Below are 26213 nucleotides of genomic sequence, written 5' to 3' on the forward strand. Positions count from 1 at the left end.
AACAGGGGATAATGGGGACGATTGTTAGATTTATAGCGGTCCCATTCCATTGAAATACATTTACGTATGTGGCTCAGTAGGCTGTATGTGTTGAACCCTGGCCCTGGGAGGGAAATTGTTAATCAAGTATTTTGGTTGTGTATGTGTTATACTATTGTTTTCGTTTACAACCAAAACGAGCATATGTATGTATAATGGTTATGTTTTTTTCACAAGAATAAGGCCAAACACTTGTTCGACTTAGCACGTACACGGTGTGGACAGACAGTACCTTATCTGCTGGCGTTCATAGCTGTATGATGTATGTGGTACTTCATTAGCCTGTGAAGCCAATCTACCCTTAGTCACCCTTGCTACAGTATGCCAGGCAGCCAGGCCGGATTTAGGAGGAGAGCCATAGTTAATTTTGTCGCCATAAACGAAGAAAATGACCAGCTCAAGACGACAGATTAGGCGCTGTTGAAGAGTTCATTACCCATTCCAGGCATGTAACGGTTTGACACGGTGATTGAGTCGTTTGTCGCTTTGCCAGCCCTCCCCGCGTTGAAAAGAATGAGATAGGGAGACATTACAACCACCCACTCATTATCTGTATCTAATCAACTTAACCCCAACAAGTAGCCAGTCAATCTTTAACAGGGAAAATTCCAAGCCAGTCAAATTTAGTTCAACCAAAGATAGACGAAATTGCTTTTAAATGGGAGTTTCTTTTTGGACTTACTTCCGTGGTACCCTTCTAAAGGCTGTACATTGGTGACCTAACGCCCTCTTTACACCCTAGTTATTATTTCCGGCCGTTTATTCCACTGCTGTGGAAAACATCCATTGCATGGCACCAACATAATGCTAATAAAACGTAAATCCCCGAGATTTGGAGAGGGTCAGTGCTGTGCATACGAGGAATGAATGCGATGAGAGGAACCACGACCAACATCACACCAAACCTAATTAAATAAAACCAGGTTGCCTTCATGTTTATTGTGCCTTATAAAATGACTTACGGATAATTCAACGCCGTGTACCTTGTGGATAATGCAACTTAAAAATCTATTTTTTCTTGCTAAAATTGATTGGGCAATTAACAGAAGAGAAATGCTGGTGGAGTTCCTTAGAAATAAGCATGTATTTTGTTTTTAAGCCGTTAAATGAGTTCTGCAAACCCTTTTCCACTAGGAAAGAATACGTAGATAAAACGTAAGCTGTATTTGAATTGAAAGATTAATAAATAGGTTAATAAAATGCGAAGACTATAATTATTTCATACAACTACAAAACAAATTTATTTATTTAGTTGATTGTTCATTTATGCCGTACTCCAAACATTACTTACACGACGGCGTTCAGCATTATGGTGGAAACCAGGCAGAGCTCACGGAAAACCCACGACAATCCTAACAGAACAAAAGGAACATTTCACAGCACAGGTGTCACCATATGTAAAATACGTAGCCTAAATAGATGTACATCATAAAACGTATTTTTATACTTCTTTGTTCGTATATTTATTCCATCGATCTTCAGCCCTGCAGAAACTTTTTCTTCACATATACAACCGCGACCATATTCATTGGTGAAGAAAATACATGTAAATTTTCCCGAAGTAAGTCACCGTAGTTCCAAGTACCAAACAAACCTATACGCACTTAAGTAAGGCGCCGAACTTTAGCGAAAGCTGGAAGCAAACCTGCATCATTGGCAAGGAACTGACCAACTTTAACTTATCCAACGGACGTCTCGAACTCTGCAATGGAAACCTGAAACAAAAGATTTATAATATAAGAGTTTCGTCTCCTACAAGTTATGAGCTCCAGATATCGCACTTATAATTTATTTGTAAATGTACTCTTCCCGGGAAACTGGACGAACCGTGTAGTGGTTTGTACTGTTAACACAGGTAATATACTAATGTCATTCCCGAGAGTGTAGATTAAGCGTAAGTATGCTGAAAGCACAGGGCCTAGAGTGTTGGGTTGTGCTTACTGAGATAATTATACGCACTATGAAAACTCTAGACGTTAAGATCACACTTGCTGTGTTGTGGGAACTTCCACGGCTCTTTCAACATTGGAATTGCTATGATATCTCCCTACACACTGGACATATTGCTTATCAGAACACGGACTTTATACATTATACAAAGCAAGGAATAATTAAGAATGGCAATTTTAAGGTCTACTGTCTGGATGGATGGGCTCTAGTTTCAACATGCGTAAGAAGCGAGTCGTCTATAACTCCTGAGTCATTGCAGCGAGGCCATATCAGCTTGTATCCAATATTGACATTAAAAAACGATGATAAAAAATGCGGTGATCAATACCCTGTTACAACAGCTACAGAGTGTGTTAATTAGGCCCATACTGTTGCATGGGAGACTGATTAGAATGATCGTTAAAATTGGCGGAATATGCAGAACAAGACCATGGAAGTATGCCATACCCTTGACCCTGCTGTTGCTTAACTGTACAACGTTACTTCGTTTATCTCACAGCCGTAACAGTACATATAAAAAGAGCAAGAATTAACATCATATTCTAATACGTGGTAAGCCAAACCTTTTCAATGGGATTTTAGCTACCGGTAAGCTTTCGGGATGTAGCCAACGGATCAAGCTTGATTTTTCACACGCACTAAACAAAGAATACCTATTTCCTGTCAAAAATGTAAAAAAAAAAACGCTGCTTGATCTGTTACATTTCAAACAATCCGAATTTTTCGACAAGAGGAAAACTTTTAAATTTTTTACAAATATGAGCTGAATATGTCATTTGCACAAAATCATATCTAACACTTTGGCAGTGGTGAGGGAGGGTACATTTTTAAATACTACAAAGTGCTTAGGTAAAATGGTAATTATTTGGTCTAAGGCCAAATAGACACATTTAGGCGCATGATCCACATGGTAAATAAAAAACATGATACTACTGTTTTATATTTTTAAACAGGATTACGTCGACATTAGATTATTTTTGACACTAAAATGTCATCAGGGCGAATGCATTATCGTTTACTCCAGTACAACAGCGACTTTACTCATTTATTAAATACTGTTGTTACATTATGCTAAACTATTTTCCCAGCGTAATGCTGGCCGCCGTCGTATAAGTTAAATAGTCTTCAGTACGGCGTAAAACACCATTCAAGTAAATAAATGAATTGCTCTAAAAATACAACCACTAATAATTATAGGCTGAGCCATTCATCCATGACGTGGTGCACAGAATGACAAAACTGTACGAAATATGTAGTAGCAAAGTGTTTCCAGGTAGATTTTCTAGACTTAAAAGTATACATTTTCAGTGGGATTTAAAAAAAAAATAATGTCATTGATGGGTCTTTACCAGGTGTTAGCAAGATAAGGGAGAAAATCGGGTCGAGAAACTGACACGATCCCTTTCCACTGATAGCAATGCTATCCAGATATAACATAGCAATGATTCCGGTGGAATCTGTCTGGATAAGGCTAGTTAAACCGCCCTTTTTCTAAACTTTGTATAGTTTAAGATAAACGATAGTATGCTTCACCTTGGTTTTTAAATTTATCTCAAATCAGTGTTTGAAATTCTCGTATTCCAGTAAAATATCGTTGTATATGAAAAATTTATAAGGGTGTCAAGACCTTAAGAACAATGTATATTATCAAAATTTGGTTAAAAGAGTTAATTTAAAGAATAAATTTCAAATACCGCCCACTTGTGCTAAAGGTACTCTGCAATCTGATATGTTACAATGTACAAAACTGTGTACGCCTACACATATACACACAATGCACACAAGAGCTTTGGGGTACATGAGCACAAACAGGCTAACAGGATTGACATTTACTGATTTACCATGTACTGTTGAAAAGCCATTTATCTTAATGTTAAATTGAAAATTTAGAAGTTTGTTTATTTATGAACTTCATAATGATAATAAAGTAGGCCTACGGTGTATGATATATGGTTAATTATTGTCGTGTATAATTCTTTAAATGAAAAATAGCCTGATATACAGCTTTTAATGCATACCTCTGCACTGTGTATAATCTGATATATGGTGTTATGTATCTCAATATCGTGCAACTTAGCATCACAGCGTTAATCGTGGTTAACGCTATAACAAAAACACGTCTTGGTCATGTTGATGGCAAGCCATGCAGTTGAAGCTTTTTATCAAGCAGGAGCAGCCTGTTCATTATGGGACTATTCCTGAGGCTTGCACCTGATAGATATGACGTCGGTGTAAAAGGGCTTGACTAGAAAACACAGGTAAACGTGTAATCACCTGTTCATAATATTGATCTGCACAGGTTAAATTCAACAGGTGTGACAATATCTTCCACTGTACATTAACGAGACTAAACTAAAGCACAGGGAATAAATCTATACCAGGTCGTATAGATTGAGCGATAAGTTTACAATATCAGGATGATAAGCAGATTGTCTGATTGTCATACAGCAAATGAGGCCCAGAGTTTTTGTTTGAAGTCTACTGGCATCTATACCGTCTATGTCTAAACTGTTAGCTCTCTGAGATACAAAAAAAACATATTCACAAAATAAACATTCAGCAGCAAATTGCCTGAATCTTTGAATGGAAATTTCCTCCAATACATTTCTACCGTCATTTACAGTGTAATTTACTTTAATTTACTGAGTTAAAGCGTTGAATTTAGACCACTAAAATGTGGAAACGGAATAAAATAAACTGAAAAGCTACGTGCCCGGTAGTTAGTGGTTACTTGTGGCTAAAATGCTGAACATTACATAAGCTGTGTTTGCTTGTTTATACGTCGCTTCTTTTGTTTTATTAACCTTTTATGCAGATTAAGTATACCAGCAACGTCCGAAAACAAGACAATTAAAGCTATATATGTTACATCATAAGACGGTGATGTGTGCAAAAATTGAATAAACATGGAATTGTTCTCTTTAGGATGCTCTCAAGCATAAGTATTTAATCCATTAATCGTATATATTGTTTACCTTATCTTACAACTTAAAATCTTTTGGTAATGTAATTTGTTAGCCATAATTGGTTTAAAGTGGTTGTACTGTTGGGAGAAAACAATCCTAGCTGAGCAGTATGTATCCTTACTTGTATCAATTAAATGTCTAATAGTTCTCCACTTCGAGCATAATTGACTAATAATTGATAATTGTTCTTGTTTCAGTTGCGCTTTCTGGACGATTACTATGTATTCCATCACCCCCAGGTGCCGACCAGGTCCAAGCGTGATGCTCATCACCACACCCGCCGGCTCGCTAAGGATTCCAGGGTAAGACATTCCCCATATAGGCGTCCGTGGTAAACCCATGAGATATATACTAGTAGCTGGCAAAACTAAGCGCCAAACCAGATGTCCACGCCACATTAGGAACAGTTGGCAACATAACAGTCATAAGCATTATATGTGAGCCTAGGCGCCACAATAGTAATACGACATTGGGCACAAAACCATAAAGAATTGACACATCAAGGGGACCATTTTTGATACTCTACTTTGGACACTTTGTAAGTCCTGTGGTGATAGTTTACTTACAGGGTGCAGAGAAGGAAAGTTTCAGTAAATGGCTGAGTGCAAGTGCATTGATTCCTTTGTTTCAGCTCATATTCTTCTCTCTTTAACACCAGTTGACAATAAAAGCTGCATTTTTATTTCTTGCTTTTTTTCCCTCCTGTGTTCTCAAAGGATTGCCCTTCAACCGTTACGACGTTCCCTTTCTCGTTTTCTTTGTCAGACCTTAGTAACAGTTGTTATGAAACGAGTTTGATGACTATCCAATCAAGACATGTTGGTATCGTTGAAGCCTGCATGATGTGCGCCTGCCGAAGTTGCCGCTCAAGTTCAGTCTATTGTCTATCGTTCACTCCCAAACCAAACCGGCCCCTGTCTTATCGCTACATTTTAACCATATTCGTCTGTCCGTCACAACTGCCAACATCCCCTTCCTGTGACGTTCGCTTTTCTCTTAGGAAAGCCATAAAATTGCATCACTGGTCCAGTCATACGCAAACATCTGACTGAGCACAAGAACAAATCAGCAGTTAAAATAGATACTTGACTCTATACATCGACTCTATTTCTGTGGCTTCACGGAAAAACATAGAAATTGGTGGGAAGCGGTGGGGAAAATAACTCATGAATCTCAAGACGAGAAACCACATAAATGCTTATTTTAGTACGGGAGCCAGAGAAGTGATCAGTCACCGTGCAAATTGTCTTTGTACTGAAATCGCCATCGTATCAGGATTGATAGCCATTTCGATTAATAATGTCTCGGGTCATGTAACTATGGATTATTGTCTGCACCAGAAGCCAGACATATTTACAGGTTGGCTAAAGCATAATCTAGCTACACCTTAATATATTTAGTCCGACAATTCCTTCGGCAAGAAACCGTCTGTAATATCCAAACACTTTGGCTCTTGAACCTGACATTTCCTGACCGTAATTTGGTGAGGCTATCTGTATTTTACAGAGATCAACGGATTAAATCCAGCTTAGCTGACCTTTTCTTTGCCCGGTATACAAAAACATCTCGATTCCTCGTTAAACCCATTAAAGAATTAATTTCCCATTAAAGAAATGAGTGTTGGTCAAATTCAGCTCACACCGAACACAGATGTCATGGTTCTCTTTTTTTTTGTAAGTCCTATTTTGCGCATATTGCTCGTTTATGTTGTCCTGTATTTCACCAATTTTCATATATACTACACAAATTTTCACATATGCTACACCACTTTGCCCGACTCTTACTCTGCTTGTGAAATGTCGCTATCCTCGGATAAAGTAAACTACACAGAATCAATCTATCTACCAATACTTCAGCCACGTAATCAACATAGGACACAAGCAGAACCAGTGGGTTACCATTGACATTTAAAACCAGTCCTCTGTCTTTTATGATATGTCGTTTTACCGAGTCACCAATCCCTATGTATACCGTCTAAGAATTTTAAATACATACACTTGAGATGTTAACGTTCATCTTGCCAGGAGATCAGCGAAAAATGTTTTTGTGCCTTTCGTACACTACACCTATGCAGCCTACTCTTATGAATTAATTTTAGAGCCTGACAAACTGATGTGGTATTTCGGGATATACGGTCTTGCACAATCCACCCGCATTTATCCAGCAGATCTACAGTTACGATTTTCATTTATAGCAGTAGAGATATTTGATTTGATAACCTAAACACAAAAGTTTTTGAATTAATGTCATATATCGTAGGAAGACTGAGGTCTAACTCATTTGATTTACCAAAACCTTCTAAACATACACGTTGCATGCGTCTAGATGTATGCCAAACGTAAGGCCCCTAATTTGAGGCTTCAGTGTTATTGACAGAAGCGATCACTGTTATTAATACGATCACTAACAATGAGATTTGCATGCAAATCGTTTTCTTTGGCTTCTTTGCGTCGTTAGACAAGGGAGATCGACAGGTCTCAGATTTATTGACAGTTTTTCACAAAGCATGCTCTGAGCTTCCTTCTTTTTGTGTTGCTATCGGAGCAAACGTCTGCCCCGAATTATTCATGCAATGTTCTAACCCAACAGAATGCCGCAGTGATCAACTGAACACTGACACAGATTTCCTATAATATATGGCCTAAATGACAAACCTTGAAAAACTCAAGCATGTGTTCAGTTTTGATCTTGAGGCTAAGGTTGTTCGAGTATTAGAGGAGAATGCATGAACACTTACTTACAAGTACTTATATTTCAGTTACAGCTACGTCTTACACAGGTTTATCAGTAGCTTGCCAAAGGTTGGTGGTTTACGCCGGCTACACGTGGTTTCTTCTACCAATAAAACTGCCATCGTATCCACCACTGAGTGTGGCTGCAAGCAACAAACAAATTCTGACTTCTGAAGATAGGACTTTGAAGTTAGTTTAGACGACCTTTGGTGCTGGAAACCGCAGTTGAGAAATTTTCCCTCGATATTGCCCTGCTACACCCTCATTTGATCACTGCTATCCGTCTCTTTTTGCTAGAACACCCCACTGACAGATCATAGTAGGTTATGGAATTATTCCCGCGTTCTGATGTAAAGGACAGTCTGGTCACGTAGAAGACCAGACGACATCGCTTTCGTCTTTAGCACTCTTACGCTGGGTGACAATATGGAGCGTGCGTACCCAACGGCGAGGCAGGAAAGCTTAACTCACTTCTGCGGATACTTCTTACGCCACCCCGACAACAGGCTAATTTAACACAGCTTGGGTTTCTCGGGGTTCATTCCAAAGTCAAGAAAAAATAGTTCACAAAGCCGTAGTCCTATAAATGTTTGATTGCTACCATATAAGGGTATTGATGAAGCTGTGAGCCGGGCGAAGAGAAGCATTGATTAATGTGCTATCATACGGAGGGGGGCCTTTAGCTTAACGTCAAATGTTTTCCGTATATTTAACAAGGCGGGAATAATGGAGATTTTAGGATTTTCTCCGTATCATGTGTATAAATAATGATTATTTTAAACCCATTTCGCTGCCCGAATTAATTACTTCTTAGAATGGGTTTCATGCCGATGACCATAAATGCTTCTCACTGTCGTTTAGGCTGATTCATAGTTAATTTCCACCTGGGGTTCCCTTATTTCAGGTCTGCTAATCTGTGATCTAAACAAAGGCAAGGTATAACCTTACACACTGCACTGTCGTTAGAAGTCTGTGAACGCCCATTTACATCTATTCCACATCCATGGCTACAATGACTACCCACTGTCACAAAGATTTACATTTATACGTTTTAATTTCAGATTGAAACTTTGATAATAAATACATTAGAAAGATCCGCGGTGATTGCTTTCCTCTATTACATTCCAACCCATTTTGTCGTGAAATTGTCTTTAACAGAGAGCACTAAATATCTTATTTATTTCTCTTACAGTAAGTAACATGTGACTATATTAGATATACTGCCAAAGTGAAAGTATTTATCTGAAAATAAGTTTATTATCCTAATTCTCTAATTACTTGTGGCCGAAGACTAAGGCAGAATGGGCAGGTCGATTTATTCAGAAACTAACCCTACCCATAACCCAAGGCCATATCGTCTTATTATTCCCATTCAGCCAGCCTGTTTTCTTTTCATGATACAAACCTATTCGAGTATTAATACAGCGATAAAATGCATACACTAACATTGGACATGGTTTTTAACCCCCGCGTCATACAGGGGAATTTTGCTTCATTCGCTTAGCAAATGATCAGTAATTTTCTATCCTTTTAAGTTTCTTATTGCAGATGTAGCCTAGTATAATTGTGTTGTCCAATCTATTCGCCACAAAGAAAATATTTACCCCATGAATAAATATTTTTAATAACAACCTCATTTTGTTTCTATCAAAACAACAAAAGGAAGTCGAAATCCCCGCCAAGCACGAGCTTCATGAAGACGAAGAAAGTCTGGGATGAACATGCGCACTCGATAGTATACGGCTAACATTTAACTGAACATTACAACTTTCTCATTTTATACCTGCGTCCGGGAAGATATTCATTAAAAAAGAAGTAAGACTTAATAGAGGTTTTTGTAGTATTCCTACTTATTGCGTATACTATCATTAACGTTTCATTTACCATACGAATTAGGCATGCGCGTTTGTGTGACAATCCACCTCGGATCAAACAAACCTCACACACCAGCAATAAAGCCTCACTGGGCGACTGAAGCCAATTTAAGCCACTTGACCCAGGAAGTGAGCTTCTCTGCTTTCCCCAATGTTAATGAAAAGCTGGAAATGGGCTGAGCAATCTCTGACCGATCGTGTCACAATGGCAATATGATAAATCGACGTTCACAGCATGTCAACTCCTTACACAGTTGATTTCTTGCAATGCCTGACACTGAACTGTTCATCTAATTCCACACCCAGCCCGGACGCTGTTTGTTTTATGTGTCCGCACGGGCGCCAGAATCGATTTCCTTGCAGGTATGGCTTCCCTCTATCCCAGCAGTTAACAAGCCGTCAGCGTGTCAACAACTATCAACTCGATACGATTGGCCTACGTATTACCCCTTTCCTATGACTTCTCTGTCCACTGACGTTTGTCACACGTAATCGCTACGTTTGGCGAGCATTAAATAACAGCGGACTCTGCGATACTTTGCGGAGATTAATGATAAATACGTGTAACTGGGCATTTTAACCATCAATTTTCTATGGCTGAAATTGGTCTCTAGCGATACAATATCGACCCGTTGGACAATGTGGTGGATGCCAGAACTTGTCCCCGATTAGCAGTAGATTTGTGCGGTCATAAAAGTTTGTCGTGTAACACAATATGCATTTTGTACATCTACGTACTCTACTATATGTGCTTGAAGGAACACATGCCTGATATTGCATATTCCTGTCTCATTCTGAAAAGTTCACAATGGTGGTGTTGATGCCGTGACATGTGATGAATACATAGTTTTGCCATGTCAATCGCTTGGACCGTTATTAGAAACACACTGTCCCTGTTTATATTGCAAACAGACAATAGCCTTTAGTTCCATGACGACAACAATTAACAAGGGTCTCGAATATACGAAATAGAACCCAGGATAAAAGCAATCCGATTCACTGAAGTCCTGCTAAATGAACGATCACGATGAAAAGCTGTAAATCACCTCAGTACTTCAGGAACAGAGAGAGAGAGAAAAAAAAAAACGTTCCGGATTGTCAAGCATCCAAAGCAAGTGGATGACACACCGGTTATCCCAGACAGCTGGAGAACAGCCTAATTCACACAAGGGCGACATATTTAATATTTGTTCCATCGCGGGAAAAGTTTTCGATGCTTAACCCAGTTCTTGAAGGGAAAACTGAACAAATAAAACCTGTCAATGACACATCTTCAATTATGGATTCGTTTTACTTGTCTGCTGCCATTACATGGTTTATTTATTGAAACACTGTGCGTTGTCTTCAGGTGTTTTGGGCAGAGCAGCAGGTGGTAAAAGCTCGGGTTAAACGTGGTTATATCCGAGAGGAGAAGCGGACAGAGGACCGAATGTACCGGGACATCAATCTCAACGACCCTTACTGGGAAAAACAATGGTATCTGGTAAGTCGTGAAAATGGAATGGCTGTATTAAATATGAATATGGTCCTGTATTTTGTATTTTGTCATTTGCTAGTAATTAATTATATATAACTTTTTGGTTTCGGGTGAAACAATAGCAACAGATGTTGTTTCCATCGTATGAATGCAATTTTAGTGAAACGATAAAACATTGTACAAAGTAGAACATTTTGAAATTTACGCCTACGTTTCAGTGACCTAGACTTTTGCCCGGGTTGAAAAGCCGTGATAGTTTAGGACAACCTCACACGCACGGGCAGTTGGTTCATGTTCACTCTACATCAGTTTCTATTCTGACTGATGTAAAGAGTAACGTTGTCAGGATCAACAGTTCTATCATCAACTTCCGTTAAAGTCAACGGAAGCGTCCGTGTAGCCAATGCTGGGTTTGTCCACGATGGAGTCAGTGTTTGTTTATTAAAAATTAACACTAGGTACACATATATCCCAAATAAATTTGATGTGTGTGCAGGTACCAATCATCATATGAGCACGCTCAATCCATTTGTCATCTCTATGTCTAGATTTCCTTATTTCACTTTGGACAGTTTCCTTGCTCCACTTATCACATGATTTGTGGTGGAAGGAACTTTTCAGCTCCTAAGCTAAAACAGTTTAGTCTGATCTATCTTTAGCGGCGAGCTCACAAATACACTTCTGACATGTTGTAGAACAACCAAACTCATCAGAGAGACTGAAAAAAGTGTAGTTCATGGATTTCCATTTCTGCGCTTTCCTTACGACTGAATGAACCAATCAAATGCGGGGTCATGCGCCCCGAGCGTGAATTTTTTTTTTTCATATTCAAGCAACTTACTTGTAAATAGGTGTCACGTGACCAGCCAGAGACATTAGATGGTTGTCGTCTCAACAAAGGTAATGATACAGATCCACTTTCGTCAGTGGTGCCATTTTGCTACAGGACAGACTCACCTTTTCTTCCCTAACCATTAGGTGTATGACGCAACAGTTCCTTGTTGCATAAAACTTAGGCGTTGACTGTGCACAATGGAAGGAATTTGTCTCGTATTTTTCATTTATAGATACAACAAATATTATTTCATCCAGTCGTGGTGATTCCCTGAAGAATTGCACGTAATTTCCGGGCTTCTCGTTTATTAGCCTCCATCCGCACAATAACGTCAGTAACGTCAGTCTTTCCATATGGGTTTGATTAAATCAAATGCCCCTGTGATTTTTCATCGGCCATGTCGATCCCTGTTAATTGCATGTCCTCTAAGAAGCCACAGGTGTGCCAAAATGAAGCGGATTATTTGAACTTCATTGCTTAGAGATAAAAAGTACTCAATGATTAAACACGATATCAAAGCTTTAATCAGAATCAATAATACTAACGTTTTTACTGGCGATGGCTCTTGTGATGAACTAAGATTGTATGTCTACACAGCTGGGTGTTCAACGATCAACCTGGTACTACCCTTTTAACCAGGTTGATTTAGGTGCAGGAACATCTCCCGCAAAATACACTGCGAACGAAGTATACGTATAGTTACAATATGGTCCGGGTGGCTCATATGTGCCACACATAGGGTCCCTTTCACTGGTTGTTGTTGTACCAACAGGCTGTTGACTAAAGGGTCTGTATGCTCGAATGTTATACCAGTTCGTTCTCCGTCGTTGTACTGCAGTATGGCCTAGGACTGTGGATTTCTCCACGTTCTATGATTTTTCCCCTTTTTTCAGTCAAAAATCTTTTCATATGAGGTGAGAGAGGGGTAAATCTTTGATTTCGTCCTAAACATAAAACAAACAAACTGAGCAAATGAAATATGTAGGCCTATTAACCAGGCTTACACGTGTTTACGTCATGAAATGTATTTGTTTGGCTGATATTATTTAGAGACTACTATGCTTATGCTGCTGTGTAAGGCTATCTGACTGACCATTCCGTGTAGCTTGTATTTATTTTATTTTAGTCTTTTTATGTTTTTATTTCAGCATGACATGAGAAAAAATACGCAACAAGACAAACTCGATCTTCATGTTATTCCTGCGTGGAACCACAACAAAACGGGAAGAGGAATTGTAATAACCGTCCTGGATGACGGTAGGTGTGAACAACATCTCCGTAAAACAGTAAATGTCAAGTTTTAATGTAAAGTCAGTCGTATAATTTTGCAAGGCTGTGATTGGCTAACTAGTGAACTTCCGCTTTTATGACCACATGGTGCATCAAAGCTAGAGTATAAATGTAGTTGCACGTGCAAATGATGTCTTGATGTCCTTTGCTGCGGCATGTTGGCTCTGTGGCCTGGCTTTTTGACATTGTATATGTAAAATTTTGTGCCCAGTGTATTTTATGGATTTCAAACAGTATTAAGCCAAATAACATATTTTGAATAATTTATGTTGCAGGTATTGAAGGAGGTCACTCGGATTTAGCCATTAACTACGTAAGTAGGCCTATTTGTCTGACCATGTCGTCTAGCTTACGTCCTGTTACAAGGGCATAGGGTTAGTCGGGTATAGCTATAACGGACAGCTGTGATTGGCCGACGACACCTGACATCCAGACGCAAGTTTCGACATTTTCAGACCGGACGTGGCTGACATTGTGTCGTTCGCCCTACGTTTGCCCTAACGGGCTCTGCGTTTCGTGCAGGCTGCTGGACACTATCGCTTTATTTGTCATTTTCCAACATGGCAGGAGAAAAACATTAATCGGTAGTAAATCTGTGTTGAGTTGCACACGCATGCATTGTGTTATGCAATGATGTAAAGCGAACGTAAAGAGCGACGAATGCTCTGCAATGGATAGGATTAGACTTTCTGAGCTACTAGCCCTTTTTTGCAAAGGCTTTTTATTTCCGGCAAAAAATCCAGGTACTTGTCGGAAAGAGGTAGTTTAAGCGATGCACTGAGGTTTCCTTTGTGCATGAAACTCAACGCTGTTGTAGAAATAGAAATTCCTTGCGTAGCACATTGTTACGGTATTGAAAACAGCAACAGAAAACAGACTCAGTGACTCAATATTACAATGTAAACAATGGCTTTATATATAAAATGAGACAGTTTTACAGACAGTTCAACAACAACAACATAAAAAAACATACACATCAGTATTACCGGTCTTTAAAAGTTTCCAGTTCACCTTTGCATCCCAAGGAACGTATTCCAGGAGATCCAACGTAAAGACCATTGGATAAACACACAATTCACACAAGTCACAAATTGTCCCAGTCAGGTACTTCGCTAGGTTAGCGAACGCGAACACAGTACACAGGTTACACAGAACTGGAACAGTCAAACCTTTGAATGACGTCACACCCACAGAGCACAACACAGGGTAAATACAGGCACGGAGGTATAATCCACTTTAGAACAGTCACAGTTCCCGCAGAAACTCACAAACGAGCCGTTCAGAGACGTAGAGAAATGTCACCTTGTGGCGGAACGAACGTCCTTTGCAAAACTGAAAACTTCAGTTTAGAGTCCTTGACGACCTTGTCGGTCAGGTGAGGTCAGCGTGTTAAACAAATTACACAGTCAACACTGTATAATCATAATAAAGATCCGAACACCAATAAACGTGACTTCCGCAGAAATTCACATAAACCAGACATCAGTACTACTGTGGTACACAAACGGTGCCGGCATAAAAATCTGTCCTCCCAAATGAAACTGGCATCACCAGCTCATATCAATATAATGGACTCGATACGAGAGCGTCGCACACTCTCCTGGCTTCCAGTGGATGCAACAAAAATACCTCCTTTCTGTTTTTTTTTTTGTTTATTTACTGGTTTTAGGGCCACTTTCCTGGCGGATATCGTGGCCCATCAAATCAGTGTTTTATTTTTTTTTTTTAACACATGAATATTTTGGTTACATAACAGCAGTGCGTTGGTATACTATTTACATATGTACATGAGTCAATTAGTGGGATTAACCTCTTTGTGGTAGCATGTTACAGCTTATTCTATAGGTTCAAATGCTGCCATGGTCATTTAACAGAAAGGGGATAAATAGTAAGCTATTTACAGGGATTAACGTTATCTTTACATTAGAAATACATAGATCTGCATTAAAAAATTACAATGAGTTGCCTATACAGAAATTTACACAGAGAGAAAACAACAGTAGTGCCTTTATTTATTGGTTAACAGTTTTGTTCTCTTGCTTCCTCCTCTGTGGCGTGGAGTTAAGGAGCTCCCGCCACTTATACCGGACGCCGTCCAGGAAAAACCAGCGTACTGGAAACCTGTGCCTGTAACAGGTGCGACAAGTATAAATGAGGAGCAAGGATGTCAGGCCTCATCCACTTAGTTGAAGCAAGAGATAGTCCTATTGTCATAATGTCCTTTCTGCACAGAAAACATGGCTACTATACGTCCCAGGTGGATTCAACTATTTTTAAACACAGAATTAACAGCCAATGAACAGCCAGTAAAATAAACAAAGCATTGAACAAGGTGCTTTCCATCCGGTCCGCGCTGTACATATATAACAGGGCCTGTTATGCTTTCACAAAGGTCCGCAGACTAACAGTACATGAAAACGTTAAATAGCCATACATAACAACATTAAACATCTATTAAATACATGTGCATAAATTACAATCAATTGATATGGTGATTTACACTAATTTATCTCCCAAGTTCTATCACAGGGACATGTTTCTGAACGTATGGATTTCAGAAGAATCTGAAGAAATGTGATCTCATAATGGATTTTTCAACCCTATTATGTACGTTCAAATATGTGGATATGGCTTTCTTGAACAATATCTTTGATGGTTTCAGCGAGTGGTAATCAAAAGCAGATGTGGGCCTACATATAGGCTGGAACTGGCAATGAGGCTCAACAATAACTGCATGAAATTAATTCTCAGTTTTGTTTTACACAAGGATCCATATGCCAGCTGGGATCTGAACGACGGTGATCCCGATCCAACGCCGAGATACGATCCAACTAATGAGAACAAGTAAGGTTCAGTAAACATATTGTCTTGCATTCTGAAAACTGTCTTTAAATTTAGTCATCAGATATGGTCTGCCTGTAACATTCTAACTGTAACGTAAAAGGTAACTTCATTGAGTATATCATCATGTGTTCTGATCAGTGATTCTCACGCAATGCCCAGATGCGATTTAACTGGGGAAAAAAAACGCGTAAGAAACACGTAATTTCGCATTCTAACCAGTGTGCCAAAACTGATGTGTAGACACATTCTAAATAAGTGAGATTCATTAAATGCATGTTCCCATAATTTGGGTGCAATATTGCCGAAGTGGCGTTAAGCCATAAGCAATCATTCATTCTTCGAATGCATGATCTAATTCATGATTCATTCCCGAATAAATAGAATAATAATGAGCTTTGGTAATTTAAATAACAGTTTTAAATACATGGTTTATCATTGGTTCCTAACCAATCAGGCAATGTGTTTTCTCAGCGGTAAAAGATGGCAGATGTCGTAAAAGTGAGGTAGCCTTTATAAATATTGACCAAACAAGCATGTGTATTTTATGTGTATTTATTTGAAATCAATATTTTCCTGCAGGCATGGGACAAGATGTGCCGGAGAAATCGCAATGGTTGCAAACAACGGTATATGCGGTGTGGGCATAGCCTTTAATGCCAAAATTGGAGGTATGATTAAACAAATTCGACCGCAAGTGGAAAATCTTTTCGTATCTGGAATATTACAAATGCATCAAATGATACAAACTTAAGTATAAACTTATTATTAGCTGAATTATTATTGGTTTCATTTAGCTGCAGAGGTATCTACTGTTTCAGCAGAAAAATGAAAGAGACAAATTACTTCTAATGTGACCTCAGGGGCCTCCGTGGCTCAGTCGTTTAGCGCGCTAGCGCAGCGTAATGACCCAGAAGCCTCTCACCAATGCGGTCGCTGTGAGTTCAAGTCCAGCTCATGCTGGCTTCCTCTCCGGCCGTAAGTGGGAAGGCCTGCCAGCAACCTGCGGATGGTCGTGGGTTCCCCCGGGCTCTGCCCGGTTTCCTCCCACCATAATGCTGGCCGCCGTCGTATAAGTGAAATATTCTTGAGTACGGCGTAAAACACCAATCACATAAATAAATAAATAAATCTAATGTGACCTCATCATCTCCACACTTAAACATTTGTGTACCGTTACAATAAAGTTTCCACCTCTCTCCCTTCCGCCCAGCTGTGGCCACCACTGACATCTCAGGAGCCTGTTTTACGACGCAACCATGACTTGTAAAACGGGCCATAGGTTAACGCCACCTGCCATCCACTGTTCCCAGTGGCCAAAGATTTTCATCCGGAGGTCTCAGCCCTTTGACGGCACATACGATAACATAGATTCCAAAGCTTTTTAAGCAGAACTAAAGAACGTTTCAGTGATTCGTTGGGAACAATTGAGTTTGATGTGCGCACGCGCATGTCTTGCAACTAACTCGTCCTTCACAAAACACCTCGCCTAAACTAAGTTGCATATGGATGTGTCCCAAGTGAGATATAATGTAACGGTCACTGAGCTCACTTCTTCATGGCAAGGATTTAAACTGAAAACATAATCCTCTTTTATGTTATTCCGCTTCTGTGTGCTGTACCCATTTTTGTTAAATTGAATTGAGTTTTATATCATTACTTGCCATTCTGACATTATGCTTTTACGGCTGTTCATTACGATACCAAATTGGTCTCAAGAGAGATATAAAATAACACGGCCATGTGGTAAACCGACTTTGGCACCGCAAAATTGTATTTGAAACAGTCTCGTCTGATTATTACACCGACCATGTTCAGTGATGGTTGCTACCATTTGCTTACTTAATCAAATTTCGGGTATACAATGTTTCTGCAGAGGGCGGCAATGACAACTGCTACTTTCAGTTGAAATCGTTATAATGACACAATGGGGTGCTAGATATATTGGATTGCCTTGTCTTTGGCTGGGTAAATTTATTATATGTTTTTAATTCTATAAGATACTGTGGGTATGTAACATACTTTTTACCCCGGGTGAAACATTTTAAGAGAATATGACAATAACACTATATATCAAAACACAGATAAATCCTCATCAGGATATGCATGGAAAACTGCCAAGGTAGCGTTACGCTATAATCAGATAACCCCAGGTTTCAACTGAGTAAATTAATCACAGTTAAGTCACTAATTCCCGTCTTAAAGTTTCTAAAACATGATGCCGAACATAAAACATAACATTCTAGATGTATTATTTGTAAGACATAAAATTACAGATTCTATACTTTGATGTACATTGTGATATGTCTTTAAATACCCGCTTTTCTTCAAATTATGTATCTTTGTTCGCCACGGTGTTTAAAGTGCGTTTCCTTAATTCTCTCCTCCCTCTAGGCGTTCGTATGTTGGACGGTAGAGTAACTGATCGATTAGAAGCTGACGCTATTAGTTTCAACCATACCTATATCGATGTGTACAGTGCTAGCTGGGGACCTAACGATGATGGTAAAACAGTGGAAGGACCTGGTCACCTGGCGAGGAAGGCGTTTGAAGCAGGAATTACCAAGGTAAAGTTGGCCAACCTCAAGCATATACCGGAAAACACGTATAACACGTAATCTGATGACGAGGTCCACATTTGTTGAATTCAGACCTTGCATGCATGCTTCTAGTAGGACACATGGATAGCTCGTTGGAATCATGAACATAACAATTGTGATGTTAGTGAAATACTGTTGCGTAAAGAAGCAAGACTTTAATCAAATGGTATGTACTCCAGCATGTAAGCGATGTTCAGATAACGGAAAGATGGTAAAATCATTTGCTAATGATTTTAACTGAAAATTGACCGGGGAAACAGTGAACATGAAACAGTCATGAAATGGCAACTGATGGATCAATCAGTTAACCCGTTTGTTCACCAATCAAGTGGTTATTCAATACGTGTTTACTTTTTTCTGTGCCAGGGCCGTGGTGGCAAGGGCGTGATCTATGTGTGGGCCTCTGGTAACGGGGGTCGTTACGGTGACAATTGCGACTGTGACGGGTATACGGGCAGTATATACACCCTTTCCATCAGTAGCGCCTCCCAGCAATGCGACTCTCCCTGGTATGCCGAGAAGTGCGCCTCCACTATGGCCACCACCTACTCCAGCGGCGCCTATGAGGATCAGAAAATTGTGAGATTAAGAAAATATATGTATTCATACGGGAATGAGTAAACCAAATCTCGATCAGATTTGGTGAGATAAAAAAAAATATGTGTTTATACAAAAATGAGTAAACCAAATCTCTATACGTGAAAAACCCAATCGGACGATTGTCGCTTAGTAGGGGGCCTAATCTTGCAGTCACGGTAACACGATCTTTTACGATATTCTTCACGGTAACAGGGAACCCAGCAGAAACCTGCCTTTAGCGGTCATACTCATTTGTTCTCAGATTTACAGCGTTAAACTTTTTGTGGTCTAAAATAATCGCTGATTATGAATTCAGCGTGGTTAGTTTACTTCTTATGGTGTTTAGTCTAAATGGAAGAAAAACAATGAAGGTAGACGTATCCAATTTTGTCTTAAAGTTTCACTGCTATTGTGTTAATGATGAATGTGGCCGAAAGTTCCGATTGATCTAACCATATGGGAGTGTCCGTTGACGTGTGGTTTGTCAAGTCAGAGTATCAGCTGTTGTCTAATTAACTCCATGGAAATCTCTAGATCAGATGTGTCGCATACAGTAAAGACAACCAATTCGTAACATCTCAACATGAAAGCCCACTGGGGTAACATTTCTCTTCTGTACCATGTACCCATCATATAATTCACCTTTGGACACTTCCAACTTAGATGGACATGTTTTGGAATAGGTGTTGCAATGAAGTAAAGCTGAAATCTTCGACTGCCATAACCATTCACCCATCTTTTCTTTGTATCTAATCCTCATTCCCTTATCCCGCAGGTAAGCGCAGACCTCCATAACGGATGCACGAAAGACCATACGGGTACTTCGGCAGCAGCACCCCTAGCGGCAGGAATTGTGGCTCTTGCATTGGAAACAAAGTACGACAATTACTCTCAGCTACACATAGCAATAAAAAACACTATCCAATCTGCGTCACTCTTGAAATGGCCTTCTTTGAGGGAAGTCCATTCAAAGTTTATTACCTACCACATTTGATGTTTGTACCTATTCATTTGATTTGTTTCCGTTAATATACCGCATATATAAATAGAAAGCCTAAATTCGCCCTTGTAACGGCTGTGCAGTGATTGTTTTCTTCTGTCTTTAATTGCCAGCCCCACGTTAACATGGCGTGACGTCCAACATCTCGTGACGTGGACGTCAGAGTACGCTCCCCTGAATAAGAATCCCGGATGGAAGGTGAATGGCGCCGGTTATCAGGTCAACAGCCGCTTTGGCTTTGGATTACTGAACGCTGCTAAACTTGTTGAAGAAGCTAATCCAGCAATTTGGAAGATCGTTCCAGAAAAAGCGATATGTGAAGTAAATCAAACAAAAGCATCTAACTTACCCAAGTAAGTCGTGTAATCCATTCTTATATTTTGATAATCACATAAACAACATTCCGAATCATATGACTAAACTATGTAAACATTACTTCATTGAAGATAACTCTCTAGGGTACAACACAGATTTGCTATATAGCGGGAGAACGTTGGCGGGAAAAATGTTGCCTGGAGAACAAATAGAATTATTTCCGGTATATAGTTTGTGCCGTGTGATGTTTGTTAAAACTTTAGAATTTTCTTGACATGAACTCATTTAAAACATTTTATGTAGGGCTTTTCAAACAATGTTATTTAAGTTCACAGGTATTAAAGCTACCCCTCAGTATTTGTCTGTGATACCAGTTCCCAACTTCACCAGTTATGCTTGACCTGTAGTAGACTTGCCGTTTAAACTGTGATAGTTTACTTCTTATGATGTTTAGTCTAAATGCAAGAAAAAACAATGAAGGTAGACATATCCAATTTTATCTTAACGTTTCACTGTTTTTGCGATAATGATGAATGTGGCCGAAAGTTCCGATTGATCTAACCATATGGGAGTGTCCGTTGACGTGTGGTTTGTCAAGTCAGAGTATCAGCTGTTGTCTAATTAACTCCATGGACATCTGTAGACCAGATGTGTCGCATACAGTAAAGGCAACCAATTTGCAACATCTCAACATGAAGCCCCACTGGGGTAACGTTTCTCTTCTGTACCATGTACCCATCATATTATTCACCTTTGGACACTTCCAACGCGGATGGATATGTTTTGGAATAGGTGTTGAAATCAAGTAAAGCTGTAATCTTTGACTGCCCTAATCAATCACCCATCTTTTCTTTGTATCTAATCCTCATTCCCTATAGTAAGCCATGTGACCGATTCTTATAATTTGATAATCACATAAACAACATTCCGAATCATATGGCCAAACTATGTAAACATTACTTCATTAAAGATAACTCTCTAGGGTACAACACAGATTTGTTATATAGCGGGAAAACGTTGGCGGGAAAATGTTAGCGGAAAAATGTTGGCCGGAGAACAGAGAGAAGTATTTCTGGAATGTAGTATGGGGCTCAATTATAATTTTAGAACTTTTGGACGACATTTGTGGAAAAGGTGTGTGATAGTGCCGAGTGAGGTTTGTTAAAACTTTAGAATTTTCTTGACATGAACTCATTTAAAACATTTTATGTAGGGCTTTTCAAACAATGTTATTTAAGTTCACAGGTATTAAAGCTACCCCTCAGTATTTGTCTGTGGTACCAGTTCCCAACTTCACCAGTTGTGCTTGACCTGTAGTAGATTTGCCTTTTAACTGTGATACAAATTATCGCTGCTGTTTTAGATTACTTGGTTATTTAGTTAATTGATTTTAAAAGGACACCTGTACACATGAATACTTGTGATATATAACACCGAAAAGGCTGTGAGGAAACCATTCATTGGGCCACTTTCACTAAACTATGTTAATCAAATTTTAGCAATTGTTTTATGTCTACACGACTAAGTAAAACAAAATTACGAAAAAGTGATTTTCAAACTTTTTGTGAAAGTGGGTCGGGAACAGCAACACCTTGGGAAGAAGCCGGTGAATATCGAAATGCAACGTAGCAACGCGACGTCTCAAGATTTGGGGAAAGGAATCCTCAATGTTGTTTAGTCGGAGAGGGCCTCCTACATTGATTAAACTCACATCATTATGTGTGTTGGTGCCTCACTTGGCGCTCAGCACTGAGAGATTAGAGCCAGGATACAGGACTGGTTGGCCCAGTGTCAGTATAATGTGACTAGATGAGTTGTCATGTCTGCTGTCTGCCACGATACTTCAGTGGCAGCAGGACTTTGGCAGCATGGACTCGCCCTGCCACAAAAAGACATATGACTGAAAAATTGATTGATTCATTCTGGAAAGTGTGCTCCGAATACAGTAAAAATTTGTTATTGCAGTTGTGTCAATATATCATGCCCACATTGTTTTCCAGGACAATTCACAACGGCCAAGAGGTTGTGATAACCATACAGACGTCAGGCTGTAAACACCAGGCCATGGAGATTAACTACCTGGAACACGTGGAGATTGTACTTACCATGGACTACTCTAAGCGCGGAGCACTACACATCAACCTTACGTCGCCCATGGGTACGTAAAGTCAGAAGAAATCTAAGCATGTGCTATAAGACGTCATTGTAAGGAGACTATTTGCCACCCCATAACACAGTACACAACTTTCGTGCTTGAAATATACAATGGTTCGGCTGATAAGTGTGGGTATTTATTTTCAAGAAGAACTTTGTTAAGCAAAGGTCACTTTTAAATTAAAACACTGAAATATTAATTTGTGTGTTTTACGGCGCAGATCCAATCTTGTGGCAGAAACTGGTGAGATCTGCTAATGATCACGCGGGAGATGGGCATGTTAGCTCCAGCTACACGCCTGTCTCGCGCGTGAACATGCTACTGTCCATGACTCAGTATCATATTTACCATAGGCTTTCACAAATAAGCGTTAATCTTGGATTGATAATTTATTACTCACTTTGTATTGTTTTAGGTACCGAGACCATGCTGTTGTCCAAGAGACCAAGTGACACATCTACCAAAGGCTTTAACAACTGGGCGTTCATGTCTGTTCACTCCTGGGGAGAGAAGCCCGAGGGTACGTGGAAACTGAAGATACGAGATGATGTGAGTATTTGTCATCTTAATGTCAATGAAACATAGCCCAGAAGTGATACACAGATCAGTGAAATAAGCGAAATATTGTCATACCTTTGTCAAGATTTTTGTTCTTGACCTTTTTTCGTCGCATAACACCTTGCGCAAGAATTTTCACGTATACCATGACAGTCAGTTTTGTAACTGGTGGAAAGATGAGTGCCTGGCGTAAACCACCGACCTTTGGTGATTTACTGACAAACTTTCCCACATGTGACGTAGAGATATAAGACGAACTGCGTTAAAAGTCTCACAAGCGTCGTCAGCCCTTTAGTCACCAGGACCCCACACACAGTGAGAACGGAGGGAGTTCTGGACCTAGTATTTCACATGTTAGCATAATACAGAGTAATTTTTATTTAAATACTTAAATATTCAAATATTAAGATTTTTAGACAATTTCGTTAGCTTACTCTCATGATAAATATCTGAGAAGAGGCAGAAAAGGCTATGTGTCCCTTTTATCTACCTAACTGGATATCGGTATGTACTTTACCATTATTTAAACCTGGAATGAAGTATGATCCAAGACTAATGGTATTTTCAGTAACTTTAATAATAACACCAAACTTTAATCTGTTGTCAGACTGATGACATCAACCGAGGACAGATCTCCAATGTTAAGCTGATTCTCCATGGTACTCAGGAGCAGCCAGACCATGTGAAACGTGCCGGAGGACGGAGAGTGTATAACAAACACTACAACTCTGTACAGGACAACAAGCGGGCACGGGTAATAGCGATGTGACATGTGTTTGTTGGAGGGTTGGGGAAGGGGTAGTATTCTGCTTAACTGTAGCTATAGGAGAAGGTTGATTTGACCGAAATCCGAAGTTCAACCGAATTATCTCCTTAAAGATCACTTTCCCATGTAAATGACACCCTTTTGGGCTGGTTGGGACCTCTGAAATTGGCTGTTGGAGAGTTTTGAAGATAAGATTGCTCAATCTAAGCACTTTCATGTACCTTCAAGGCAGGGATGTCCTTGTTTGTGCACATTCAATCAATGAGCTTAGAGAACATGTTAATTTGACAGACAAGTGGTCTTTACCCCAGTGCAGATTTGATGAAGCAGACATATAAACGCCTTAGTGCATTTCTCTGTTGAACTGGGAAGAGACTTTTAAAGGTTTCAGTCAGACGTTATTTCTGTCATATACAACGTCTAATTTGATAAGCTGTTGGCACATTGAACGGTTGTTTACTGCTTGAACAGGAAGCCAAATATCTTTGATATCAGCCCTAATTTTAATCAGCCATATAAGACAAGCATTTATGTTTTTTCTCTTTATTTTCTGCCTTGAAAATACACGAATTAAAAACAAATACAGTATTCCAATCAAAGTTATGGTTATGTTTTACAGAATGAAGCTTTGCACGCGAGGAAAGTTGCCAGTGAAAGATTAGCTGAACAAGAGGCCTTGAAGGAGCTATTAGAAGCGGAGTTTCAGAAGTTGAGTGACAGGTCGGAATCGTACTCACTCCCGGATCTCTCCGAATATATCAGACGATGACGACATTTATGACCTATTTTTGAGAAGTTACAGAATGGATAAGAAATAGAAGTGTCGAGTATGCTGGTATGGTCCTCGAGGCTCAACTATACTCAAATAAAGATTTCTATAGGGATTTAACTCTACTTCCGCTAATTGATCATGAAAGAAAAAAAAACTGGAATTAGCAGCTAATCGTATAAATAAAATGGTGGATGGCTGCAGCGCGACAAAGTTGCTGACCACTCTTCAAGAAGTTTTACAGGTCCCCAGACAATATGGTTTCTTCTTCTAAACCCACGTCGCAAAAAAACCCAGCAATGTTGGCATCATGAAAATTAAGGTCAGCAGACACTATTTGCAGTCACCAATAAAAACGCACAAAAAGGCATGGTCTTCGCCTTTTATAGAAAAAAATCAAGCGATTTGGAAATATGCCATTAGATTATTACTATATACGTATAGGCATGTACACGTCAAATAGCGCCAAATATTAATGCAATGCGCATTCAACCATCAGTCTTTTCTAACACTCCCTGAGGAAACTAGAATTCAAGGCAGTTTCGTGAATTAGGGTATCATATGATAGCTATGTACATGTAGGCAAGAAGATGGTATACACATGCATAAACTTTCAGTTAACATTCAGCCAAATTAAAAAATTATGTAACAATAAACTATTAACCTACCACCAAAAAGAATATTTATATCACGTTTTCATCCAAACAGTTGTATAAAAAAAACCTTAATTTTATTTTGTGAGCCATTACTTTGCCTGTACAAAGTCATTGTTATATGCATATATTCTGATGAATGCTGTTTAAGAAGCAAACCATGGAAACAACACACTTCTCTGTAAATACATCAATTTGGTTTTTGTTCTTTAAAATCTAGCTTTTATAATTTGACCACCCCTGTGATAGAATTGTGACCTGTCAACGTTACCAGCTGATAAGGCTTGACAAATAAAGCATCGTAAAGGAAATAGTGTTCTTTCTGGCGTCTCCAGTATTTCTGGACACTGTAGTACAAGTACCTTCCACGAGCAGTCGTTATACCTGTTACATATTTATGTGCTATAAAATGTGGTATGACATCCTTCCATGGCAACAAAATGGCGATTTATTCATTTTCAACGCAGTTTCACGACGTTCCCAAGTTTGTTTTGCCTACACGTTGACTATCTGATTTTATCTGCTGTTTGGTAACGCTAACTATCTGATCACCTTGACTGTCTGCTAACGGTGGCTGTTTGGTCACGGTAACTATCTGGTCACCTTGACTGTCTGCTAACGGTGGCTCTTTGGTAACGCTAACTATCTGGTCACCTTGACTGTCTGCTAACCGTGGCTGTTTGGTAACGCTAACTATCTGGTCACTGAGGCTATTTGATAGCTACGGTAACTGATTGTCACGGTACCTGTCTGGTAACTGTGGCTATTTGATAGCGGTGACTGCCTGGTCACGGTAACTGTCTGGTAACTGCAA

At 39.4% G+C, this 26213-nt stretch overlaps 1 protein-coding gene across 1 annotated transcript in view; it reads left to right on the plus strand.

The window, feature by feature from the left end:
* The window catches only part of LOC135474085 (neuroendocrine convertase 1-like), a 29868-nt gene extending 4063 nt beyond the window's left edge, over positions 1 to 25805 (plus strand). The window contains exons 2-15 of the mRNA XM_064754089.1: positions 5153 to 5257; positions 10910 to 11044; positions 13022 to 13130; positions 13439 to 13476; positions 15931 to 16007; positions 16587 to 16675; positions 18399 to 18571; positions 18971 to 19183; positions 19959 to 20059; positions 20297 to 20536; positions 22499 to 22656; positions 23069 to 23202; positions 23819 to 23965; positions 24597 to 25805. Coding sequence (XP_064610159.1) covers positions 5153 to 5257; positions 10910 to 11044; positions 13022 to 13130; positions 13439 to 13476; positions 15931 to 16007; positions 16587 to 16675; positions 18399 to 18571; positions 18971 to 19183; positions 19959 to 20059; positions 20297 to 20536; positions 22499 to 22656; positions 23069 to 23202; positions 23819 to 23965; positions 24597 to 24746 — 1869 coding nt within the window. The 3' untranslated portion in view covers positions 24747 to 25805. The remainder of the gene's footprint in view (positions 1 to 5152; positions 5258 to 10909; positions 11045 to 13021; positions 13131 to 13438; positions 13477 to 15930; positions 16008 to 16586; positions 16676 to 18398; positions 18572 to 18970; positions 19184 to 19958; positions 20060 to 20296; positions 20537 to 22498; positions 22657 to 23068; positions 23203 to 23818; positions 23966 to 24596) is intronic.
* The last annotated feature ends 408 nt before the right edge of the window (positions 25806 to 26213 follow it).

This window comes from Liolophura sinensis, chromosome 8, assembly GCF_032854445.1.
Source record: "Liolophura sinensis isolate JHLJ2023 chromosome 8, CUHK_Ljap_v2, whole genome shotgun sequence".
In the NCBI taxonomy this organism is placed as follows: Eukaryota; Metazoa; Mollusca; class Polyplacophora; order Chitonida; family Chitonidae; genus Liolophura; species Liolophura sinensis.